Source organism: Pan troglodytes, chromosome 1 (assembly GCF_028858775.2).
Source record: "Pan troglodytes isolate AG18354 chromosome 1, NHGRI_mPanTro3-v2.0_pri, whole genome shotgun sequence".
Lineage (NCBI taxonomy): Eukaryota > Metazoa > Chordata > Mammalia > Primates > Hominidae > Pan > Pan troglodytes.
The window spans coordinates 121,738,062-121,764,192 of NC_072398.2; the positions used below are offsets into that span (position 1 = coordinate 121,738,062).

General features: G+C 47.4%; 2 protein-coding genes across 3 annotated transcripts in view; one reads left to right on the top strand and one right to left on the bottom strand.

The window, feature by feature from the left end:
- The window catches only part of GSTM2 (glutathione S-transferase mu 2), a 295,697-nt gene that overhangs the window by 211,123 nt on the left and 58,443 nt on the right, over positions 1-26,131 (bottom strand). The gene's annotated exons all lie outside the window — the stretch shown is intronic.
- Positions 1-26,131, top strand: part of LOC129137371 (neuroblastoma breakpoint family member 10) — an 81,954-nt gene that overhangs the window by 40,289 nt on the left and 15,534 nt on the right. The window contains 26 exon segments of the mRNA XM_054668630.2: positions 934-1,039; positions 1,875-2,089; positions 3,141-3,213; positions 3,677-3,888; positions 4,831-4,936; positions 5,772-5,986; positions 7,038-7,110; positions 7,574-7,785; positions 8,728-8,833; positions 9,669-9,883; positions 10,935-11,007; positions 11,471-11,682; positions 12,625-12,730; positions 13,566-13,780; positions 14,832-14,904; positions 15,368-15,579; positions 16,522-16,627; positions 17,463-17,677; positions 18,729-18,801; positions 19,265-19,476; positions 20,419-20,524; positions 21,360-21,574; positions 22,626-22,698; positions 23,162-23,373; positions 24,316-24,421; positions 25,257-25,471. Of these exon segments, the coding sequence (XP_054524605.2) occupies positions 934-1,039; positions 1,875-2,089; positions 3,141-3,213; positions 3,677-3,888; positions 4,831-4,936; positions 5,772-5,986; positions 7,038-7,110; positions 7,574-7,785; positions 8,728-8,833; positions 9,669-9,883; positions 10,935-11,007; positions 11,471-11,682; positions 12,625-12,730; positions 13,566-13,780; positions 14,832-14,904; positions 15,368-15,579; positions 16,522-16,627; positions 17,463-17,677; positions 18,729-18,801; positions 19,265-19,476; positions 20,419-20,524; positions 21,360-21,574; positions 22,626-22,698; positions 23,162-23,373; positions 24,316-24,421; positions 25,257-25,471 (3,957 nt within the window).

The following is a 26,131-nucleotide window of genomic DNA, read 5'->3' on the forward strand; positions in this document are numbered from 1 at the left end:
ATTTTCCTTGTGTCTCATACCTCTGTCTAGGCTATGGAAGATCAATTCTGAGGACAGGCTGTATATACACATACTGTTATTGTTTTAGTCAGAAACTAGGATGGAGCTAGGTGCTGTGACTCACACATATAATCACAGCACTTTGGAAGGCCCAAGTGGGAGGATGACTTGAGTTCAGGAGTTGAAGACCAGCCTGGACAATATGGTGAAACCCATCTTTACAAAGAATACAAAAAATTAGGCAGGCATGGTGCTGCATGCCTATAGTCCCAACTGCTCAGGAGACTTAGGTGGGAGGATCGGCTGAGACGATCCTATCTATTAGTTCTTCATTCTGCTGTTTCTAAATTAACACAAATTTTATTAGCATTTGGGCATATTTCCTTCATGGCCTTATGGTGTTATGTGTCACACTTTATGCTTCAGATATGATTCTTAAAATCATAACTGAAGATATGATTTAAAAATCAAAGATTTTAAAAATCTTTGGCATACTTGTCCTTGAAATTCCCAGTAAAAGGGAAACCATCAGTCCCATAGTCCTAGGGGCCTTCCCGACTGTACAAGAAATCACTACTCATGCCCCAGTGCAGTGTTTTAGAGGAGAGGCTGCAAGGCTTGGGAAAGTGGCCCCGCATTCAGAGTCAGACCTCAGGGACTGTGAATTCTGACTCCACTTCGTTGTGGTTGAATCATCTTGTCAGATGATTCCTTGATGTGCCCTTGAGGTTCTCTTTCTTCATCTCTAAATTTTGGAGGATCAGATGCCAGAAAGTCAGGAGACTGAAGAGCAAAGATGTGGAAATCCCTGTCTAGACCCTGGTACTGGGGAGAGTTTTGTCCTTGGGATGGACCTGGCTTCTGCCCTGTAGGCAATGACCACAGCAGCATGTCCAGCCTTCCACTGAGGCAGGCGTGTCTGTCTTTTCTCAGAATATGAAGAGTGCGAAGACCTCATAAAATCTATGCTGAGGAATGAGCGACGACAGTTCAAGGAGGAGAAGCTTGCGGAGCAGCTCAAGCAAGCTGAGGAGCTCAGGTGAGGGGACCCCATGGGGGCAGGCAGGGGGGCAGGTGTGTACATCTCTGAAGTACAACAGCTCGGTGGGGAGAAATAAGAACGAAGCTGGGCCAGGGGAAGGGCAGGAATTGCCATGGCAGGCTCGCAACACACAAGTATTTATCAAGCAGAGAAGAAGTATAATAAAAATGTATGGGTTGCAGTTGTTTGTCAGGGCCTTGTTTTCTCTTTTTCGAGCAAGTAATTGTTGATGTGAAATTTACATAACACAGAATTAACCAAAGGAGTGTGAACCACACAGCAGCATTCAGTATACTCAAAATGGTGTGCCGTCACCACCCCACTTACCCTGAGTGAGAATCACCTCCTGACTGACTGCGGCTTCTCATTCTTTCACTCAATCAATGTTGCCTTCTCGACCCTGTCATTCTTTTCTTCTTTCGTCTTTTCAATTCGCCCCATCTGCATCTGGCCTCATTTCTGTACATGGCTTTGTATCTAGTGGCCGCAAGATGCACTATGTGTATTTTCACATGGAAATGTCCATGGCCAGAGTGAGGAACTGAAAGGATGTCTTTTTGAAACGGAATTAGGAAGACACCTACTTTTGTTTACAGAAGGGAAAGATGAATGGAACATCATCGAGGATCTTGCAGGAGCCCTCTCTGATACAGAGGAAGCCTGTAAACCATTTTCTGTTCTTTCTCTTGGCCACAGACATTCCTTTCAACATGTGCTGACCTTCTGCTTGAAGGTCTCCTTGAGGACATTGTCTCAGAAGTCTCTGTTGCAATATTTGAACGGATCACTCAACCCTTTCTACTCTTAAATTTTCTCTACCGTCTCACCTTAGGCAATATAAAGTCCTGGCTCACTCTCAGGAACGAGAGCTGACCCAGTTAAAGGAGAAGTTACGGGAAGGGAGAGATGCCGCCCGCTCATTGAATGAGCATGTCCAGGCCCTCCTCACTCCGGATGAGCCGGACAAGTCCCAGGGGCAGGACCTCCAAGAACAGCTGGCTGAGGGGTGTAGACTGGCACAGCAACTTGTCCAAAAGCTCAGCCCAGGTAAGGTGGCCATAGGCCCTGATGACCCAAAACCCCAGGCTTATGAGAGGCTCCAGACCTCCATAGTTTCACAATGACAGTTGTATCAGTGGGGTTTTTTTCTGCTACACCTATGTGGCCATGACATGACCAGGACTTCCTGGGTAAGAACAGAGATGGGAAACCCATGGGTTTGGAGGTCACAGTATTGCAAGTGTCCCTCCTTCCTTGATGGAAGGTGGTCTTTGGAGCAAGAGGCAGCATCTATCTAGTTTTAAAGGACAGGAAGGGGGCTGTGATGGGAGGGCGCTCGTTGGAGTGAAAAGAGCTCTGGGCTAAGAATGAAGGTTCCCAGGCTGTCTTTTTGGCAATGTTCTTAGTAAGTGTCGGTGAGTGAGTGATTTATCTTTCCAGAGTTTCTCTCTCTCCACGTGCAAAGGCAGACAAATTGTCTCTTGCAAGGGTCTGAAGCATCCAAATATGGGAACACTTACGAATGCTTTTCAAAATGAGATGAAGCCCCTCTCCATGTGGTGTTGGAGAAGGCACTTGATGTGGGGGCATTTGGTGGTAGGAAGTGCTTCAGACTGGAGCACTCCCCATGGATAGAATGTCCCTGAATAACACAGCAGAAGCCACATGGAGGGCCTGTGCAGTCTCATGACGCATAGAGGACTGTGGGACAAGTTTGTCCTCTCCTAAGAGAAAGAATGAGGTTTGAAATGCGAACTGTGACAGGACACCAAGCCTGTTCCTGGGAATCAGATCTGTGGCAGGGTGGGGGAGACAGCTGCCAAAGTCCAGAGAGAGGCTGCACAAGCCTCCAGTGATATGGGAAGCAAAAGGTCTTTTCAGTATTTGGCCACATCTTGATGGTGGCCCTCCACATCAGAAATGCATTGCCCGATGGATCAGGAAACCACGCCAGGGCATTTTGTGAAAGGTAAAACATGAGAGTTTTCAGTACAATGCTGAACCATACGTAGATGTTCACGTCTCTGTGCACGTTGGGCTGACTGTGCTTGCGGAATGTGAAGTGGGAAATATCTGAACGAACATTTTGTATTTATAGAAAATGACGAAGATGAGGATGAAGATGTTCAAGTTGAGGAGGCTGAGAAAGTGCAGAAATCATCTCCCCCCAGGTAACACTGAATACTCAGGAGCAAGTAATGGGTGGTAACACATGAAAATGTCTAGGAGGCACACCCTCTCTGGCATCTATGGTGGGCCAAAGGCCCGCATCCCCTTGGCCACAGTATGTGAAATTGAACCCAGCTTAGACACAGGGTGCGGCAGCTGTCGTGTTTCTCTATGTGTGCCAAGTGTCATGTCTGTGCCATACAGGGATAGCTGAGTCTTCATCCTCCTCAGCTCCTATCTGTCCAGTGCACTGAACACCAGCTGCTGTCTTCCTCTCTGGCTCCCATGGCAGCCATGCTCTGTTGCAGAGAGAAGAGGATTGCCTGTTCCCTCTTTAAGGGAACCTCCATTTTGCTTTCTGGGACCACTCTCTTAATGCCGCCTGTCAAAACCAGCTAGGACTCCCTGGGGTCCAATCCCTCTGTGTTTAATCTTCTGTCATCTCTGTCCCACCTGGCTCATCAGGGAGGTGCAGAAGGCTGAAGAGAGCAAAGTCCCTGAGGACTCACTGGAGGAATGTGCCATCACTTGTTCAAATAGCCACGGCCCTTGTGACTCCAACCAGCCTCACAAGAACATCAAAATCACATTTGAGGAAGACGAAGTCAACTCACCTCTGGTTGTAGACAGAGAATCCTCTCATGGTGAATGTCAGGATGCTCTAAACATTCTCCCAGGTAGCCTCTATTTTCCTTGTGTCTCATACCTCTGTCTAGGCTATGGAAGATCAATTCTGAGGACAGGCTGTATATACACATACTGTTATTGTTTTAGTCAGAAACTAGGATGGAGCTAGGTGCTGTGACTCACACATATAATCACAGCACTTTGGAAGGCCCAAGTGGGAGGATGACTTGAGTTCAGGAGTTGAAGACCAGCCTGGACAATATGGTGAAACCCATCTTTACAAAGAATACAAAAAATTAGGCAGGCATGGTGCTGCATGCCTATAGTCCCAACTGCTCAGGAGACTTAGGTGGGAGGATCGGCTGAGACGATCCTATCTATTAGTTCTTCATTCTGCTGTTTCTAAATTAACACAAATTTTATTAGCATTTGGGCATATTTCCTTCATGGCCTTATGGTGTTATGTGTCACACTTTATGCTTCAGATATGATTCTTAAAATCATAACTGAAGATATGATTTAAAAATCAAAGATTTTAAAAATCTTTGGCATACTTGTCCTTGAAATTCCCAGTAAAAGGGAAACCATCAGTCCCATAGTCCTAGGGGCCTTCCCGACTGCACAAGAAATCACTACTCATGCCCCAGTGCAGTGTTTTAGAGGAGAGGCTGCAAGGCTTGGGAAAGTGGCCCCGCATTCAGAGTCAGACCTCAGGGACTGTGAATTCTGACTCCACTTCGTTGTGGTTGAATCATCTTGTCAGATGATTCCTTGATGTGCCCTTGAGGTTCTCTTTCTTCATCTCTAAATTTTGGAGGATCAGATGCCAGAAAGTCAGGAGACTGAAGAGCAAAGATGTGGAAATCCCTGTCTAGACCCTGGTACTGGGGAGAGTTTTGTCCTTGGGATGGACCTGGCTTCTGCCCTGTAGGCAATGACCACAGCAGCATGTCCAGCCTTCCACTGAGGCAGGCGTGTCTGTCTTTTCTCAGAATATGAAGAGTGCGAAGACCTCATAAAATCTATGCTGAGGAATGAGCGACGACAGTTCAAGGAGGAGAAGCTTGCGGAGCAGCTCAAGCAAGCTGAGGAGCTCAGGTGAGGGGACCCCATGGGGGCAGGCAGGGGGGCAGGTGTGTACATCTCTGAAGTACAACAGCTCGGTGGGGAGAAATAAGAACGAAGCTGGGCCAGGGGAAGGGCAGGAATTGCCATGGCAGGCTCGCAACACACAAGTATTTATCAAGCAGAGAAGAAGTATAATAAAAATGTATGGGTTGCAGTTGTTTGTCAGGGCCTTGTTTTCTCTTTTTCGAGCAAGTAATTGTTGATGTGAAATTTACATAACACAGAATTAACCAAAGGAGTGTGAACCACACAGCAGCATTCAGTATACTCAAAATGGTGTGCCGTCACCACCCCACTTACCCTGAGTGAGAATCACCTCCTGACTGACTGCGGCTTCTCATTCTTTCACTCAATCAATGTTGCCTTCTCGACCCTGTCATTCTTTTCTTCTTTCGTCTTTTCAATTCGCCCCATCTGCATCTGGCCTCATTTCTGTACATGGCTTTGTATCTAGTGGCCGCAAGATGCACTATGTGTATTTTCACATGGAAATGTCCATGGCCAGAGTGAGGAACTGAAAGGATGTCTTTTTGAAACGGAATTAGGAAGACACCTACTTTTGTTTACAGAAGGGAAAGATGAATGGAACATCATCGAGGATCTTGCAGGAGCCCTCTCTGATACAGAGGAAGCCTGTAAACCATTTTCTGTTCTTTCTCTTGGCCACAGACATTCCTTTCAACATGTGCTGACCTTCTGCTTGAAGGTCTCCTTGAGGACATTGTCTCAGAAGTCTCTGTTGCAATATTTGAACGGATCACTCAACCCTTTCTACTCTTAAATTTTCTCTACCGTCTCACCTTAGGCAATATAAAGTCCTGGCTCACTCTCAGGAACGAGAGCTGACCCAGTTAAAGGAGAAGTTACGGGAAGGGAGAGATGCCGCCCGCTCATTGAATGAGCATCTCCAGGCCCTCCTCATTCCGGATGAGCCGGACAAGTCCCAGGGGCAGGACCTCCAAGAACAGCTGGCTGAGGGGTGTAGACTGGCACAGCAACTTGTCCAAAAGCTCAGCCCAGGTAAGGTGGCCATAGGCCCTGATGACCCAAAACCCCAGGCTTATGAGAGGCTCCAGACCTCCATAGTTTCACAATGACAGTTGTATCAGTGGGGTTTTTTTCTGCTACACCTATGTGGCCATGACATGACCAGGACTTCCTGGGTAAGAACAGAGATGGGAAACCCATGGGTTTGGAGGTCACAGTATTGCAAGTGTCCCTCCTTCCTTGATGGAAGGTGGTCTTTGGAGCAAGAGGCAGCATCTATCTAGTTTTAAAGGACAGGAAGGGGGCTGTGATGGGAGGGCGCTCGTTGGAGTGAAAAGAGCTCTGGGCTAAGAATGAAGGTTCCCAGGCTGTCTTTTTGGCAATGTTCTTAGTAAGTGTCGGTGAGTGAGTGATTTATCTTTCCAGAGTTTCTCTCTCTCCACGTGCAAAGGCAGACAAATTGTCTCTTGCAAGGGTCTGAAGCATCCAAATATGGGAACACTTACGAATGCTTTTCAAAATGAGATGAAGCCCCTCTCCATGTGGTGTTGGAGAAGGCACTTGATGTGGGGGCATTTGGTGGTAGGAAGTGCTTCAGACTGGAGCACTCCCCATGGATAGAATGTCCCTGAATAACACAGCAGAAGCCACATGGAGGGCCTGTGCAGTCTCATGACGCATAGAGGACTGTGGGACAAGTTTGTCCTCTCCTAAGAGAAAGAATGAGGTTTGAAATGCGAACTGTGACAGGACACCAAGCCTGTTCCTGGGAATCAGATCTGTGGCAGGGTGGGGGAGACAGCTGCCAAAGTCCAGAGAGAGGCTGCACAAGCCTCCAGTGATATGGGAAGCAAAAGGTCTTTTCAGTATTTGGCCACATCTTGATGGTGGCCCTCCACATCAGAAATGCATTGCCCGATGGATCAGGAAACCACGCCAGGGCATTTTGTGAAAGATAAAACATGAGAGTTTTCAGTACAATGCTGAACCATACGTAGATGTTCACGTCTCTGTGCACGTTGGGCTGACTGTGCTTGCGGAATGTGAAGTGGGAAATATCTGAACGAACATTTTGTATTTATAGAAAATGACGAAGATGAGGATGAAGATGTTCAAGTTGAGGAGGCTGAGAAAGTGCAGAAATCATCTCCCCCCAGGTAACACTGAATACTCAGGAGCAAGTAATGGGTGGTAACACATGAAAATGTCTAGGAGGCACACCCTCTCTGGCATCTATGGTGGGCCAAAGGCCCGCATCCCCTTGGCCACAGTATGTGAAATTGAACCCAGCTTAGACACAGGGTGCGGCAGCTGTCGTGTTTCTCTATGTGTGCCAAGTGTCATGTCTGTGCCATACAGGGATAGCTGAGTCTTCATCCTCCTCAGCTCCTATCTGTCCAGTGCACTGAACACCAGCTGCTGTCTTCCTCTCTGGCTCCCATGGCAGCCATGCTCTGTTGCAGAGAGAAGAGGATTGCCTGTTCCCTCTTTAAGGGAACCTCCATTTTGCTTTCTGGGACCACTCTCTTAATGCCGCCTGTCAAAACCAGCTAGGACTCCCTGGGGTCCAATCCCTCTGTGTTTAATCTTCTGTCATCTCTGTCCCACCTGGCTCATCAGGGAGGTGCAGAAGGCTGAAGAGAGCAAAGTCCCTGAGGACTCACTGGAGGAATGTGCCATCACTTGTTCAAATAGCCACGGCCCTTGTGACTCCAACCAGCCTCACAAGAACATCAAAATCACATTTGAGGAAGACGAAGTCAACTCACCTCTGGTTGTAGACAGAGAATCCTCTCATGGTGAATGTCAGGATGCTCTAAACATTCTCCCAGGTAGCCTCTATTTTCCTTGTGTCTCATACCTCTGTCTAGGCTATGGAAGATCAATTCTGAGGACAGGCTGTATATACACATACTGTTATTGTTTTAGTCAGAAACTAGGATGGAGCTAGGTGCTGTGACTCACACATATAATCACAGCACTTTGGAAGGCCCAAGTGGGAGGATGACTTGAGTTCAGGAGTTGAAGACCAGCCTGGACAATATGGTGAAACCCATCTTTACAAAGAATACAAAAAATTAGGCAGGCATGGTGCTGCATGCCTATAGTCCCAACTGCTCAGGAGACTTAGGTGGGAGGATCGGCTGAGACGATCCTATCTATTAGTTCTTCATTCTGCTGTTTCTAAATTAACACAAATTTTATTAGCATTTGGGCATATTTCCTTCATGGCCTTATGGTGTTATGTGTCACACTTTATGCTTCAGATATGATTCTTAAAATCATAACTGAAGATATGATTTAAAAATCAAAGATTTTAAAAATCTTTGGCATACTTGTCCTTGAAATTCCCAGTAAAAGGGAAACCATCAGTCCCATAGTCCTAGGGGCCTTCCCGACTGCACAAGAAATCACTACTCATGCCCCAGTGCAGTGTTTTAGAGGAGAGGCTGCAAGGCTTGGGAAAGTGGCCCCGCATTCAGAGTCAGACCTCAGGGACTGTGAATTCTGACTCCACTTCGTTGTGGTTGAATCATCTTGTCAGATGATTCCTTGATGTGCCCTTGAGGTTCTCTTTCTTCATCTCTAAATTTTGGAGGATCAGATGCCAGAAAGTCAGGAGACTGAAGAGCAAAGATGTGGAAATCCCTGTCTAGACCCTGGTACTGGGGAGAGTTTTGTCCTTGGGATGGACCTGGCTTCTGCCCTGTAGGCAATGACCACAGCAGCATGTCCAGCCTTCCACTGAGGCAGGCGTGTCTGTCTTTTCTCAGAATATGAAGAGTGCGAAGACCTCATAAAATCTATGCTGAGGAATGAGCGACGACAGTTCAAGGAGGAGAAGCTTGCGGAGCAGCTCAAGCAAGCTGAGGAGCTCAGGTGAGGGGACCCCATGGGGGCAGGCAGGGGGGCAGGTGTGTACATCTCTGAAGTACAACAGCTCGGTGGGGAGAAATAAGAACGAAGCTGGGCCAGGGGAAGGGCAGGAATTGCCATGGCAGGCTCGCAACACACAAGTATTTATCAAGCAGAGAAGAAGTATAATAAAAATGTATGGGTTGCAGTTGTTTGTCAGGGCCTTGTTTTCTCTTTTTCGAGCAAGTAATTGTTGATGTGAAATTTACATAACACAGAATTAACCAAAGGAGTGTGAACCACACAGCAGCATTCAGTATACTCAAAATGGTGTGCCGTCACCACCCCACTTACCCTGAGTGAGAATCACCTCCTGACTGACTGCGGCTTCTCATTCTTTCACTCAATCAATGTTGCCTTCTCGACCCTGTCATTCTTTTCTTCTTTCGTCTTTTCAATTCGCCCCATCTGCATCTGGCCTCATTTCTGTACATGGCTTTGTATCTAGTGGCCGCAAGATGCACTATGTGTATTTTCACATGGAAATGTCCATGGCCAGAGTGAGGAACTGAAAGGATGTCTTTTTGAAACGGAATTAGGAAGACACCTACTTTTGTTTACAGAAGGGAAAGATGAATGGAACATCATCGAGGATCTTGCAGGAGCCCTCTCTGATACAGAGGAAGCCTGTAAACCATTTTCTGTTCTTTCTCTTGGCCACAGACATTCCTTTCAACATGTGCTGACCTTCTGCTTGAAGGTCTCCTTGAGGACATTGTCTCAGAAGTCTCTGTTGCAATATTTGAACGGATCACTCAACCCTTTCTACTCTTAAATTTTCTCTACCGTCTCACCTTAGGCAATATAAAGTCCTGGCTCACTCTCAGGAACGAGAGCTGACCCAGTTAAAGGAGAAGTTACGGGAAGGGAGAGATGCCGCCCGCTCATTGAATGAGCATCTCCAGGCCCTCCTCATTCCGGATGAGCCGGACAAGTCCCAGGGGCAGGACCTCCAAGAACAGCTGGCTGAGGGGTGTAGACTGGCACAGCAACTTGTCCAAAAGCTCAGCCCAGGTAAGGTGGCCATAGGCCCTGATGACCCAAAACCCCAGGCTTATGAGAGGCTCCAGACCTCCATAGTTTCACAATGACAGTTGTATCAGTGGGGTTTTTTTCTGCTACACCTATGTGGCCATGACATGACCAGGACTTCCTGGGTAAGAACAGAGATGGGAAACCCATGGGTTTGGAGGTCACAGTATTGCAAGTGTCCCTCCTTCCTTGATGGAAGGTGGTCTTTGGAGCAAGAGGCAGCATCTATCTAGTTTTAAAGGACAGGAAGGGGGCTGTGATGGGAGGGCGCTCGTTGGAGTGAAAAGAGCTCTGGGCTAAGAATGAAGGTTCCCAGGCTGTCTTTTTGGCAATGTTCTTAGTAAGTGTCGGTGAGTGAGTGATTTATCTTTCCAGAGTTTCTCTCTCTCCATGTGCAAAGGCAGACAAATTGTCTCTTGCAAGGGTCTGAAGCATCCAAATATGGGAACACTTACGAATGCTTTTCAAAATGAGATGAAGCCCCTCTCCATGTGGTGTTGGAGAAGGCACTTGATGTGGGGGCATTTGGTGGTAGGAAGTGCTTCAGACTGGAGCACTCCCCATGGATAGAATGTCCCTGAATAACACAGCAGAAGCCACATGGAGGGCCTGTGCAGTCTCATGACGCATAGAGGACTGTGGGACAAGTTTGTCCTCTCCTAAGAGAAAGAATGAGGTTTGAAATGCGAACTGTGACAGGACACCAAGCCTGTTCCTGGGAATCAGATCTGTGGCAGGGTGGGGGAGACAGCTGCCAAAGTCCAGAGAGAGGCTGCACAAGCCTCCAGTGATATGGGAAGCAAAAGGTCTTTTCAGTATTTGGCCACATCTTGATGGTGGCCCTCCACATCAGAAATGCATTGCCCGATGGATCAGGAAACCACGCCAGGGCATTTTGTGAAAGATAAAACATGAGAGTTTTCAGTACAATGCTGAACCATACGTAGATGTTCACGTCTCTGTGCACGTTGGGCTGACTGTGCTTGCGGAATGTGAAGTGGGAAATATCTGAACGAACATTTTGTATTTATAGAAAATGACGAAGATGAGGATGAAGATGTTCAAGTTGAGGAGGCTGAGAAAGTGCAGAAATCATCTCCCCCCAGGTAACACTGAATACTCAGGAGCAAGTAATGGGTGGTAACACATGAAAATGTCTAGGAGGCACACCCTCTCTGGCATCTATGGTGGGCCAAAGGCCCGCATCCCCTTGGCCACAGTATGTGAAATTGAACCCAGCTTAGACACAGGGTGCGGCAGCTGTCGTGTTTCTCTATGTGTGCCAAGTGTCATGTCTGTGCCATACAGGGATAGCTGAGTCTTCATCCTCCTCAGCTCCTATCTGTCCAGTGCACTGAACACCAGCTGCTGTCTTCCTCTCTGGCTCCCATGGCAGCCATGCTCTGTTGCAGAGAGAAGAGGATTGCCTGTTCCCTCTTTAAGGGAACCTCCATTTTGCTTTCTGGGACCACTCTCTTAATGCCGCCTGTCAAAACCAGCTAGGACTCCCTGGGGTCCAATCCCTCTGTGTTTAATCTTCTGTCATCTCTGTCCCACCTGGCTCATCAGGGAGGTGCAGAAGGCTGAAGAGAGCAAAGTCCCTGAGGACTCACTGGAGGAATGTGCCATCACTTGTTCAAATAGCCACGGCCCTTGTGACTCCAACCAGCCTCACAAGAACATCAAAATCACATTTGAGGAAGACGAAGTCAACTCACCTCTGGTTGTAGACAGAGAATCCTCTCATGGTGAATGTCAGGATGCTCTAAACATTCTCCCAGGTAGCCTCTATTTTCCTTGTGTCTCATACCTCTGTCTAGGCTATGGAAGATCAATTCTGAGGACAGGCTGTATATACACATACTGTTATTGTTTTAGTCAGAAACTAGGATGGAGCTAGGTGCTGTGACTCACACATATAATCACAGCACTTTGGAAGGCCCAAGTGGGAGGATGACTTGAGTTCAGGAGTTGAAGACCAGCCTGGACAATATGGTGAAACCCATCTTTACAAAGAATACAAAAAATTAGGCAGGCATGGTGCTGCATGCCTATAGTCCCAACTGCTCAGGAGACTTAGGTGGGAGGATCGGCTGAGACGATCCTATCTATTAGTTCTTCATTCTGCTGTTTCTAAATTAACACAAATTTTATTAGCATTTGGGCATATTTCCTTCATGGCCTTATGGTGTTATGTGTCACACTTTATGCTTCAGATATGATTCTTAAAATCATAACTGAAGATATGATTTAAAAATCAAAGATTTTAAAAATCTTTGGCATACTTGTCCTTGAAATTCCCAGTAAAAGGGAAACCATCAGTCCCATAGTCCTAGGGGCCTTCCCGACTGCACAAGAAATCACTACTCATGCCCCAGTGCAGTGTTTTAGAGGAGAGGCTGCAAGGCTTGGGAAAGTGGCCCCGCATTCAGAGTCAGACCTCAGGGACTGTGAATTCTGACTCCACTTCGTTGTGGTTGAATCATCTTGTCAGATGATTCCTTGATGTGCCCTTGAGGTTCTCTTTCTTCATCTCTAAATTTTGGAGGATCAGATGCCAGAAAGTCAGGAGACTGAAGAGCAAAGATGTGGAAATCCCTGTCTAGACCCTGGTACTGGGGAGAGTTTTGTCCTTGGGATGGACCTGGCTTCTGCCCTGTAGGCAATGACCACAGCAGCATGTCCAGCCTTCCACTGAGGCAGGCGTGTCTGTCTTTTCTCAGAATATGAAGAGTGCGAAGACCTCATAAAATCTATGCTGAGGAATGAGCGACGACAGTTCAAGGAGGAGAAGCTTGCGGAGCAGCTCAAGCAAGCTGAGGAGCTCAGGTGAGGGGACCCCATGGGGGCAGGCAGGGGGGCAGGTGTGTACATCTCTGAAGTACAACAGCTCGGTGGGGAGAAATAAGAACGAAGCTGGGCCAGGGGAAGGGCAGGAATTGCCATGGCAGGCTCGCAACACACAAGTATTTATCAAGCAGAGAAGAAGTATAATAAAAATGTATGGGTTGCAGTTGTTTGTCAGGGCCTTGTTTTCTCTTTTTCGAGCAAGTAATTGTTGATGTGAAATTTACATAACACAGAATTAACCAAAGGAGTGTGAACCACACAGCAGCATTCAGTATACTCAAAATGGTGTGCCGTCACCACCCCACTTACCCTGAGTGAGAATCACCTCCTGACTGACTGCGGCTTCTCATTCTTTCACTCAATCAATGTTGCCTTCTCGACCCTGTCATTCTTTTCTTCTTTCGTCTTTTCAATTCGCCCCATCTGCATCTGGCCTCATTTCTGTACATGGCTTTGTATCTAGTGGCCGCAAGATGCACTATGTGTATTTTCACATGGAAATGTCCATGGCCAGAGTGAGGAACTGAAAGGATGTCTTTTTGAAACGGAATTAGGAAGACACCTACTTTTGTTTACAGAAGGGAAAGATGAATGGAACATCATCGAGGATCTTGCAGGAGCCCTCTCTGATACAGAGGAAGCCTGTAAACCATTTTCTGTTCTTTCTCTTGGCCACAGACATTCCTTTCAACATGTGCTGACCTTCTGCTTGAAGGTCTCCTTGAGGACATTGTCTCAGAAGTCTCTGTTGCAATATTTGAACGGATCACTCAACCCTTTCTACTCTTAAATTTTCTCTACCGTCTCACCTTAGGCAATATAAAGTCCTGGCTCACTCTCAGGAACGAGAGCTGACCCAGTTAAAGGAGAAGTTACGGGAAGGGAGAGATACCGCCCGCTCATTGAATGAGCATCTCCAGGCCCTCCTCATTCCGGATGAGCCGGACAAGTCCCAGGGGCAGGACCTCCAAGAACAGCTGGCTGAGGGGTGTAGACTGGCACAGCAACTTGTCCAAAAGCTCAGCCCAGGTAAGGTGGCCATAGGCCCTGATGACCCAAAACCCCAGGCTTATGAGAGGCTCCAGACCTCCATAGTTTCACAATGACAGTTGTATCAGTGGGGTTTTTTTCTGCTACACCTATGTGGCCATGACATGACCAGGACTTCCTGGGTAAGAACAGAGATGGGAAACCCATGGGTTTGGAGGTCACAGTATTGCAAGTGTCCCTCCTTCCTTGATGGAAGGTGGTCTTTGGAGCAAGAGGCAGCATCTATCTAGTTTTAAAGGACAGGAAGGGGGCTGTGATGGGAGGGCGCTCGTTGGAGTGAAAAGAGCTCTGGGCTAAGAATGAAGGTTCCCAGGCTGTCTTTTTGGCAATGTTCTTAGTAAGTGTCGGTGAGTGAGTGATTTATCTTTCCAGAGTTTCTCTCTCTCCACGTGCAAAGGCAGACAAATTGTCTCTTGCAAGGGTCTGAAGCATCCAAATATGGGAACACTTACGAATGCTTTTCAAAATGAGATGAAGCCCCTCTCCATGTGGTGTTGGAGAAGGCACTTGATGTGGGGGCATTTGGTGGTAGGAAGTGCTTCAGACTGGAGCACTCCCCATGGATAGAATGTCCCTGAATAACACAGCAGAAGCCACATGGAGGGCCTGTGCAGTCTCATGACGCATAGAGGACTGTGGGACAAGTTTGTCCTCTCCTAAGAGAAAGAATGAGGTTTGAAATGCGAACTGTGACAGGACACCAAGCCTGTTCCTGGGAATCAGATCTGTGGCAGGGTGGGGGAGACAGCTGCCAAAGTCCAGAGAGAGGCTGCACAAGCCTCCAGTGATATGGGAAGCAAAAGGTCTTTTCAGTATTTGGCCACATCTTGATGGTGGCCCTCCACATCAGAAATGCATTGCCCGATGGATCAGGAAACCACGCCAGGGCATTTTGTGAAAGATAAAACATGAGAGTTTTCAGTACAATGCTGAACCATACGTAGATGTTCACGTCTCTGTGCACGTTGGGCTGACTGTGCTTGCGGAATGTGAAGTGGGAAATATCTGAACGAACATTTTGTATTTATAGAAAATGACGAAGATGAGGATGAAGATGTTCAAGTTGAGGAGGCTGAGAAAGTGCAGAAATCATCTCCCCCCAGGTAACACTGAATACTCAGGAGCAAGTAATGGGTGGTAACACATGAAAATGTCTAGGAGGCACACCCTCTCTGGCATCTATGGCGGGCCAAAGGCCCGCATCCCCTTGGCCACAGTATGTGAAATTGAACCCAGCTTAGACACAGGGTGCGGCAGCTGTCGTGTTTCTCTATGTGTGCCAAGTGTCATGTCTGTGCCATACAGGGATAGCTGAGTCTTCATCCTCCTCAGCTCCTATCTGTCCAGTGCACTGAACACCAGCTGCTGTCTTCCTCTCTGGCTCCCATGGCAGCCATGCTCTGTTGCAGAGAGAAGAGGATTGCCTGTTCCCTCTTTAAGGGAACCTCCATTTTGCTTTCTGGGACCACTCTCTTAATGCCGCCTGTCAAAACCAGCTAGGACTCCCTGGGGTCCAATCCCTCTGTGTTTAATCTTCTGTCATCTCTGTCCCACCTGGCTCATCAGGGAGGTGCAGAAGGCTGAAGAGAGCAAAGTCCCTGAGGACTCACTGGAGGAATGTGCCATCACTTGTTCAAATAGCCACGGCCCTTGTGACTCCAACCAGCCTCACAAGAACATCAAAATCACATTTGAGGAAGACGAAGTCAACTCACCTCTGGTTGTAGACAGAGAATCCTCTCATGGTGAATGTCAGGATGCTCTAAACATTCTCCCAGGTAGCCTCTATTTTCCTTGTGTCTCATACCTCTGTCTAGGCTATGGAAGATCAATTCTGAGGACAGGCTGTATATACACATACTGTTATTGTTTTAGTCAGAAACTAGGATGGAGCTAGGTGCTGTGACTCACACATATAATCACAGCACTTTGGAAGGCCCAAGTGGGAGGATGACTTGAGTTCAGGAGTTGAAGACCAGCCTGGACAATATGGTGAAACCCATCTTTACAAAGAATACAAAAAATTAGGCAGGCATGGTGCTGCATGCCTATAGTCCCAACTGCTCAGGAGACTTAGGTGGGAGGATCGGCTGAGACGATCCTATCTATTAGTTCTTCATTCTGCTGTTTCTAAATTAACACAAATTTTATTAGCATTTGGGCATATTTCCTTCATGGCCTTATGGTGTTATGTGTCACACTTTATGCTTCAGATATGATTCTTAAAATCATAACTGAAGATATGATTTAAAAATCAAAGATTTTAAAAATCTTTGGCATACTTGTCCTTGAAATTCCCAGTAAAAGGGAAACCATCAGTCCCATAGTCCTAGGGGCCTTCCCGACTGTACAAGAAATCACTACTCATGCCCCAGTGCAGTGTTTTAGAGGAGAGGCTGCAAGGCTTGGGAAAGTGGCCCCGCATTCAGAGTCAGACCTCAGGGACTGTGAATTCTGACTCCACTTCGTTGTGGTTGAATCATCTTGTCAGATGATTCCTTGATGTGCCCTTGAGGTTCTCTTTCTTCATCTCTAAATTTTGGAGGATCAGATGCCAGAAAGTCAGGAGACTGAAGAGCAAAGATGTGGAAATCCCTGTCTAGACCCTGGTACTGGGGAGAGTTTTGTCCTTGGGATGGACCTGGCTTCTGCCCTGTAGGCAATGACCACAGCAGCATGTCCAGCCTTCCACTGAGGCAGGCGTGTCTGTCTTTTCTCAGAATATGAAGAGTGCGAAGACCTCATAAAATCTATGCTGAGGAATGAGCGACGACAGTTCAAGGAGGAGAAGCTTGCGGAGCAGCTCAAGCAAGCTGAGGAGCTCAGGTGAGGGGACCCCATGGGGGCAGGCAGGGGGGCAGGTGTGTACATCTCTGAAGTACAACAGCTCGGTGGGGAGAAATAAGAACGAAGCTGGGCCAGGGGAAGGGCAGGAATTGCCATGGCAGGCTCGCAACACACAAGTATTTATCAAGCAGAGAAGAAGTATAATAAAAATGTATGGGTTGCAGTTGTTTGTCAGGGCCTTGTTTTCTCTTTTTCGAGCAAGTAATTGTTGATGTGAAATTTACATAACACAGAATTAACCAAAGGAGTGTGAACCACACAGCAGCATTCAGTATACTCAAAATGGTGTGCCGTCACCACCCCACTTACCCTGAGTGAGAATCACCTCCTGACTGACTGCGGCTTCTCATTCTTTCACTCAATCAATGTTGCCTTCTCGACCCTGTCATTCTTTTCTTCTTTCGTCTTTTCAATTCGCCCCATCTGCATCTGGCCTCATTTCTGTACATGGCTTTGTATCTAGTGGCCGCAAGATGCACTATGTGTATTTTCACATGGAAATGTCCATGGCCAGAGTGAGGAACTGAAAGGATGTCTTTTTGAAACGGAATTAGGAAGACACCTACTTTTGTTTACAGAAGGGAAAGATGAATGGAACATCATCGAGGATCTTGCAGGAGCCCTCTCTGATACAGAGGAAGCCTGTAAACCATTTTCTGTTCTTTCTCTTGGCCACAGACATTCCTTTCAACATGTGCTGACCTTCTGCTTGAAGGTCTCCTTGAGGACATTGTCTCAGAAGTCTCTGTTGCAATATTTGAACGGATCACTCAACCCTTTCTACTCTTAAATTTTCTCTACCGTCTCACCTTAGGCAATATAAAGTCCTGGCTCACTCTCAGGAACGAGAGCTGACCCAGTTAAAGGAGAAGTTACGGGAAGGGAGAGATGCCGCCCGCTCATTGAATGAGCATGTCCAGGCCCTCCTCACTCCGGATGAGCCGGACAAGTCCCAGGGGCAGGACCTCCAAGAACAGCTGGCTGAGGGGTGTAGACTGGCACAGCAACTTGTCCAAAAGCTCAGCCCAGGTAAGGTGGCCATAGGCCCTGATGACCCAAAACCCCAGGCTTATGAGAGGCTCCAGACCTCCATAGTTTCACAATGACAGTTGTATCAGTGGGGTTTTTTTCTGCTACACCTATGTGGCCATGACATGACCAGGACTTCCTGGGTAAGAACAGAGATGGGAAACCCATGGGTTTGGAGGTCACAGTATTGCAAGTGTCCCTCCTTCCTTGATGGAAGGTGGTCTTTGGAGCAAGAGGCAGCATCTATCTAGTTTTAAAGGACAGGAAGGGGGCTGTGATGGGAGGGCGCTCGTTGGAGTGAAAAGAGCTCTGGGCTAAGAATGAAGGTTCCCAGGCTGTCTTTTTGGCAATGTTCTTAGTAAGTGTCGGTGAGTGAGTGATTTATCTTTCCAGAGTTTCTCTCTCTCCACGTGCAAAGGCAGACAAATTGTCTCTTGCAAGGGTCTGAAGCATCCAAATATGGGAACACTTACGAATGCTTTTCAAAATGAGATGAAGCCCCTCTCCATGTGGTGTTGGAGAAGGTACTTGATGTGGGGGCATTTGGTGGTAGGAAGTGCTTCAGACTGGAGCACTCCCCATGGATAGAATGTCCCTGAATAACACAGCAGAAGCCACATGGAGGGCCTGTGCAGTCTCATGACGCATAGAGGACTGTGGGACAAGTTTGTCCTCTCCTAAGAGAAAGAATGAGGTTTGAAATGCGAACTGTGACAGGACACCAAGCCTGTTCCTGGGAATCAGATCTGTGGCAGGGTGGGGGAGACAGCTGCCAAAGTCCAGAGAGAGGCTGCACAAGCCTCCAGTGATATGGGAAGCAAAAGGTCTTTTCAGTATTTGGCCACATCTTGATGGTGGCCCTCCACATCAGAAATGCATTGCCCGATGGATCAGGAAACCACGCCAGGGCATTTTGTGAAAGATAAAACATGAGAGTTTTCAGTACAATGCTGAACCATACGTAGATGTTCACGTCTCTGTGCACGTTGGGCTGACTGTGCTTGCGGAATGTGAAGTGGGAAATATCTGAACGAACATTTTGTATTTATAGAAAATGACGAAGATGAGGATGAAGATGTTCAAGTTGAGGAGGCTGAGAAAGTGCAGAAATCATCTCCCCCCAGGTAACACTGAATACTCAGGAGCAAGTAATGGGTGGTAACACATGAAAATGTCTAGGAGGCACACCCTCTCTGGCATCTATGGTGGGCCAAAGGCCCGCATCCCCTTGGCCACAGTATGTGAAATTGAACCCAGCTTAGACACAGGGTGCGGCAGCTGTCGTGTTTCTCTATGTGTGCCAAGTGTCATGTCTGTGCCATACAGGGATAGCTGAGTCTTCATCCTCCTCAGCTCCTATCTGTCCAGTGCACTGAACACCAGCTGCTGTCTTCCTCTCTGGCTCCCATGGCAGCCATGCTCTGTTGCAGAGAGAAGAGGATTGCCTGTTCCCTCTTTAAGGGAACCTCCATTTTGCTTTCTGGGACCACTCTCTTAATGCCGCCTGTCAAAACCAGCTAGGACTCCCTGGGGTCCAATCCCTCTGTGTTTAATCTTCTGTCATCTCTGTCCCACCTGGCTCATCAGGGAGGTGCAGAAGGCTGAAGAGAGCAAAGTCCCTGAGGACTCACTGGAGGAATGTGCCATCACTTGTTCAAATAGCCACGGCCCTTGTGACTCCAACCAGCCTCACAAGAACATCAAAATCACATTTGAGGAAGACGAAGTCAACTCACCTCTGGTTGTAGACAGAGAATCCTCTCATGGTGAATGTCAGGATGCTCTAAACATTCTCCCAGGTAGCGTCTATTTTCCTTGTGTCTCATACCTCTGTCTAGGCTATGGAAGATCAATTCTGAGGACAGGCTGTATATACACATACTGTTATTGTTTTAGTCAGAAACTAGGATGGAGCTAGGTGCTGTGACTCACACATATAATCACAGCACTTTGGAAGGCCCAAGTGGGAGGATGACTTGAGTTCAGGAGTTGAAGACCAGCCTGGACAATATGGTGAAACCCATCTTTACAAAGAATACAAAAAATTAGGCAGGCATGGTGCTGCATGCCTATAGTCCCAACTGCTCAGGAGACTTAGGTGGGAGGATCGGCTGAGACGATCCTATCTATTAGTTCTTCATTCTGCTGTTTCTAAATTAACACAAATTTTATTAGCATTTGGGCATATTTCCTTCATGGCCTTATGGTGTTATGTGTCACACTTTATGCTTCAGATATGATTCTTAAAATCATAACTGAAGATATGATTTAAAAATCAAAGATTTTAAAAATCTTTGGCATACTTGTCCTTGAAATTCCCAGTAAAAGGGAAACCATCAGTCCCATAGTCCTAGGGGCCTTCCCGACTGTACAAGAAATCACTACTCATGCCCCAGTGCAGTGTTTTAGAGGAGAGGCTGCAAGGCTTGGGAAAGTGGCCCCGCATTCAGAGTCAGACCTCAGGGACTGTGAATTCTGACTCCACTTCGTTGTGGTTGAATCATCTTGTCAGATGATTCCTTGATGTGCCCTTGAGGTTCTCTTTCTTCATCTCTAAATTTTGGAGGATCAGATGCCAGAAAGTCAGGAGACTGAAGAGCAAAGATGTGGAAATCCCTGTCTAGACCCTGGTACTGGGGAGAGTTTTGTCCTTGGGATGGACCTGGCTCCTGCCCTGTAGGCAATGACCACAGCAGCATGTCCAGCCTTCCACTGAGGCAGGCGTGTCTGTCTTTTCTCAGAATATGAAGAGTGCGAAGACCTCATAAAATCTATGCTGAGGAATGAGCGACGACAGTTCAAGGAGGAGAAGCTTGCGGAGCAGCTCAAGCAAGCTGAGGAGCTCAGGTGAGGGGACCCCATGGGGGCAGGCAGGGGGGCAGGTGTGTACATCTCTGAAGTACAACAGCTCGGTGGGGAGAAATAAGAACGAAGCTGGGCCAGGGGAAGGGCAGGAATTGCCATGGCAGGCTCGCAACACACAAGTATTTATCAAGCAGAGAAGAAGTATAATAAAAATGTATGGGTTGCAGTTGTTTGTCAGGGCCTTGTTTTCTCTTTTTCGAGCAAGTAATTGTTGATGTGAAATTTACATAACACAGAATTAACCAAAGGAGTGTGAACCACACAGCAGCATTCAGTATACTCAAAATGGTGTGCCGTCACCACCCCACTTACCCTGAGTGAGAATCACCTCCTGACTGACTGCGGCTTCTCATTCTTTCACTCAATCAATGTTGCCTTCTCGACCCTGTCATTCTTTTCTTCTTTCGTCTTTTCAATTCGCCCCATCTGCATCTGGCCTCATTTCTGTACATGGCTTTGTATCTAGTGGCCGCAAGATGCACTATGTGTATTTTCACATGGAAATGTCCATGGCCAGAGTGAGGAACTGAAAGGATGTCTTTTTGAAACGGAATTAGGAAGACACCTACTTTTGTTTACAGAAGGGAAAGATGAATGGAACATCATCGAGGATCTTGCAGGAGCCCTCTCTGATACAGAGGAAGCCTGTAAACCATTTTCTGTTCTTTCTCTTGGCCACAGACATTCCTTTCAACATGTGCTGACCTTCTGCTTGAAGGTCTCCTTGAGGACATTGTCTCAGAAGTCTCTGTTGCAATATTTGAACGGATCACGCAACCCTTTCTACTCTTAAATTTTCTCTACCGTCTCACCTTAGGCAATATAAAGTCCTGGCTCACTCTCAGGAACGAGAGCTGACCCAGTTAAAGGAGAAGTTACGGGAAGGGAGAGATGCCGCCCGCTCATTGAATGAGCATGTCCAGGCCCTCCTCACTCCGGATGAGCCGGACAAGTCCCAGGGGCAGGACCTCCAAGAACAGCTGGCTGAGGGGTGTAGACTGGCACAGCAACTTGTCCAAAAGCTCAGCCCAGGTAAGGTGGCCATAGGCCCTGATGACCCAAAACCCCAGGCTTATGAGAGGCTCCAGACCTCCATAGTTTCACAATGACAGTTGTATCAGTGGGGTTTTTTTCTGCTACACCTATGTGGCCATGACATGACCAGGACTTCCTGGGTAAGAACAGAGATGGGAAACCCATGGGTTTGGAGGTCACAGTATTGCAAGTGTCCCTCCTTCCTTGATGGAAGGTGGTCTTTGGAGCAAGAGGCAGCATCTATCTAGTTTTAAAGGACAGGAAGGGGGCTGTGATGGGAGGGCGCTCGTTGGAGTGAAAAGAGCTCTGGGCTAAGAATGAAGGTTCCCAGGCTGTCTTTTTGGCAATGTTCTTAGTAAGTGTCGGTGAGTGAGTGATTTATCTTTCCAGAGTTTCTCTCTCTCCACGTGCAAAGGCAGACAAATTGTCTCTTGCAAGGGTCTGAAGCATCCAAATATGGGAACACTTACGAATGCTTTTCAAAATGAGATGAAGCCCCTCTCCATGTGGTGTTGGAGAAGGCACTTGATGTGGGGGCATTTGGTGGTAGGAAGTGCTTCAGACTGGAGCACTCCCCATGGATAGAATGTCCCTGAATAACACAGCAGAAGCCACATGGAGGGCCTGTGCAGTCTCATGACGCATAGAGGACTGTGGGACAAGTTTGTCCTCTCCTAAGAGAAAGAATGAGGTTTGAAATGCGAACTGTGACAGGACACCAAGCCTGTTCCTGGGAATCAGATCTGTGGCAGGGTGGGGGAGACAGCTGCCAAAGTCCAGAGAGAGGCTGCACAAGCCTCCAGTGATATGGGAAGCAAAAGGTCTTTTCAGTATTTGGCCACATCTTGATGGTGGCCCTCCACATCAGAAATGCATTGCCCGATGGATCAGGAAACCACGCCAGGGCATTTTGTGAAAGATAAAACATGAGAGTTTTCAGTACAATGCTGAACCATACGTAGATGTTCACGTCTCTGTGCACGTTGGGCTGACTGTGCTTGCGGAATGTGAAGTGGGAAATATCTGAACGAACATTTTGTATTTATAGAAAATGACGAAGATGAGGATGAAGATGTTCAAGTTGAGGAGGCTGAGAAAGTGCAGAAATCATCTCCCCCCAGGTAACACTGAATACTCAGGAGCAAGTAATGGGTGGTAACACATGAAAATGTCTAGGAGGCACACCCTCTCTGGCATCTATGGTGGGCCAAAGGCCCGCATCCCCTTGGCCACAGTATGTGAAATTGAACCCAGCTTAGACACAGGGTGCGGCAGCTGTCGTGTTTCTCTATGTGTGCCAAGTGTCATGTCTGTGCCATACAGGGATAGCTGAGTCTTCATCCTCCTCAGCTCCTATCTGTCCAGTGCACTGAACACCAGCTGCTGTCTTCCTCTCTGGCTCCCATGGCAGCCATGCTCTGTTGCAGAGAGAAGAGGATTGCCTGTTCCCTCTTTAAGGGAACCTCCATTTTGCTTTCTGGGACCACTCTCTTAATGCCGCCTGTCAAAACCAGCTAGGACTCCCTGGGGTCCAATCCCTCTGTGTTTAATCTTCTGTCATCTCTGTCCCACCTGGCTCATCAGGGAGGTGCAGAAGGCTGAAGAGAGCAAAGTCCCTGAGGACTCACTGGAGGAATGTGCCATCACTTGTTCAAATAGCCACGGCCCTTGTGACTCCAACCAGCCTCACAAGAACATCAAAATCACATTTGAGGAAGACGAAGTCAACTCACCTCTGGTTGTAGACAGAGAATCCTCTCATGGTGAATGTCAGGATGCTCTAAACATTCTCCCAGGTAGCCTCTATTTTCCTTGTGTCTCATACCTCTGTCTAGGCTATGGAAGATCAATTCTGAGGACAGGCTGTATATACACATACTGTTATTGTTTTAGTCAGAAACTAGGATGGAGCTAGGTGCTGTGACTCACACATATAATCACAGCACTTTGGAAGGCCCAAGTGGGAGGATGACTTGAGTTCAGGAGTTGAAGACCAGCCTGGACAATATGGTGAAACCCATCTTTACAAAGAATACAAAAAATTAGGCAGGCATGGTGCTGCATGCCTATAGTCCCAACTGCTCAGGAGACTTAGGTGGGAGGATCGGCTGAGACGATCCTATCTATTAGTTCTTCATTCTGCTGTTTCTAAATTAACACAAATTTTATTAGCATTTGGGCATATTTCCTTCATGGCCTTATGGTGTTATGTGTCACACTTTATGCTTCAGATATGATTCTTAAAATCATAACTGAAGATATGATTTAAAAATCAAAGATTTTAAAAATCTTTGGCATACTTGTCCTTGAAATTCCCAGTAAAAGGGAAACCATCAGTCCCATAGTCCTAGGGGCCTTCCCGACTGCACAAGAAATCACTACTCATGCCCCAGTGCAGTGTTTTAGAGGAGAGGCTGCAAGGCTTGGGAAAGTGGCCCCGCATTCAGAGTCAGACCTCAGGGACTGTGAATTCTGACTCCACTTCGTTGTGGTTGAATCATCTTGTCAGATGATTCCTTGATGTGCCCTTGAGGTTCTCTTTCTTCATCTCTAAATTTTGGAGGATCAGATGCCAGAAAGTCAGGAGACTGAAGAGCAAAGATGTGGAAATCCCTGTCTAGACCCTGGTACTGGGGAGAGTTTTGTCCTTGGGATGGACCTGGCTCCTGCCCTGTAGGCAATGACCACAGCAGCATGTCCAGCCTTCCACTGAGGCAGGCGTGTCTGTCTTTTCTCAGAATATGAAGAGTGCGAAGACCTCATAAAATCTATGCTGAGGAATGAGCGACGACAGTTCAAGGAGGAGAAGCTTGCGGAGCAGCTCAAGCAAGCTGAGGAGCTCAGGTGAGGGGACCCCATGGGGGCAGGCAGGGGGGCAGGTGTGTACATCTCTGAAGTACAACAGCTCGGTGGGGAGAAATAAGAACGAAGCTGGGCCAGGGGAAGGGCAGGAATTGCCATGGCAGGCTCGCAACACACAAGTATTTATCAAGCAGAGAAGAAGTATAATAAAAATGTATGGGTTGCAGTTGTTTGTCAGGGCCTTGTTTTCTCTTTTTCGAGCAAGTAATTGTTGATGTGAAATTTACATAACACAGAATTAACCAAAGGAGTGTGAACCACACAGCAGCATTCAGTATACTCAAAATGGTGTGCCGTCACCACCCCACTTACCCTGAGTGAGAATCACCTCCTGACTGACTGCGGCTTCTCATTCTTTCACTCAATCAATGTTGCCTTCTCGACCCTGTCATTCTTTTCTTCTTTCGTCTTTTCAATTCGCCCCATCTGCATCTGGCCTCATTTCTGTACATGGCTTTGTATCTAGTGGCCGCAAGATGCACTATGTGTATTTTCACATGGAAATGTCCATGGCCAGAGTGAGGAACTGAAAGGATGTCTTTTTGAAACGGAATTAGGAAGACACCTACTTTTGTTTACAGAAGGGAAAGATGAATGGAACATCATCGAGGATCTTGCAGGAGCCCTCTCTGATACAGAGGAAGCCTGTAAACCATTTTCTGTTCTTTCTCTTGGCCACAGACATTCCTTTCAACATGTGCTGACCTTCTGCTTGAAGGTCTCCTTGAGGACATTGTCTCAGAAGTCTCTGTTGCAATATTTGAACGGATCACTCAACCCTTTCTACTCTTAAATTTTCTCTACCGTCTCACCTTAGGCAATATAAAGTCCTGGCTCACTCTCAGGAACGAGAGCTGACCCAGTTAAAGGAGAAGTTACGGGAAGGGAGAGATACCGCCCGCTCATTGAATGAGCATCTCCAGGCCCTCCTCATTCCGGATGAGCCGGACAAGTCCCAGGGGCAGGACCTCCAAGAACAGCTGGCTGAGGGGTGTAGACTGGCACAGCAACTTGTCCAAAAGCTCAGCCCAGGTAAGGTGGCCATAGGCCCTGATGACCCAAAACCCCAGGCTTATGAGAGGCTCCAGACCTCCATAGTTTCACAATGACAGTTGTATCAGTGGGGTTTTTTTCTGCTACACCTATGTGGCCATGACATGACCAGGACTTCCTGGGTAAGAACAGAGATGGGAAACCCATGGGTTTGGAGGTCACAGTATTGCAAGTGTCCCTCCTTCCTTGATGGAAGGTGGTCTTTGGAGCAAGAGGCAGCATCTATCTAGTTTTAAAGGACAGGAAGGGGGCTGTGATGGGAGGGCGCTCGTTGGAGTGAAAAGAGCTCTGGGCTAAGAATGAAGGTTCCCAGGCTGTCTTTTTGGCAATGTTCTTAGTAAGTGTCGGTGAGTGAGTGATTTATCTTTCCAGAGTTTCTCTCTCTCCACGTGCAAAGGCAGACAAATTGTCTCTTGCAAGGGTCTGAAGCATCCAAATATGGGAACACTTACGAATGCTTTTCAAAATGAGATGAAGCCCCTCTCCATGTGGTGTTGGAGAAGGCACTTGATGTGGGGGCATTTGGTGGTAGGAAGTGCTTCAGACTGGAGCACTCCCCATGGATAGAATGTCCCTGAATAACACAGCAGAAGCCACATGGAGGGCCTGTGCAGTCTCATGACGCATAGAGGACTGTGG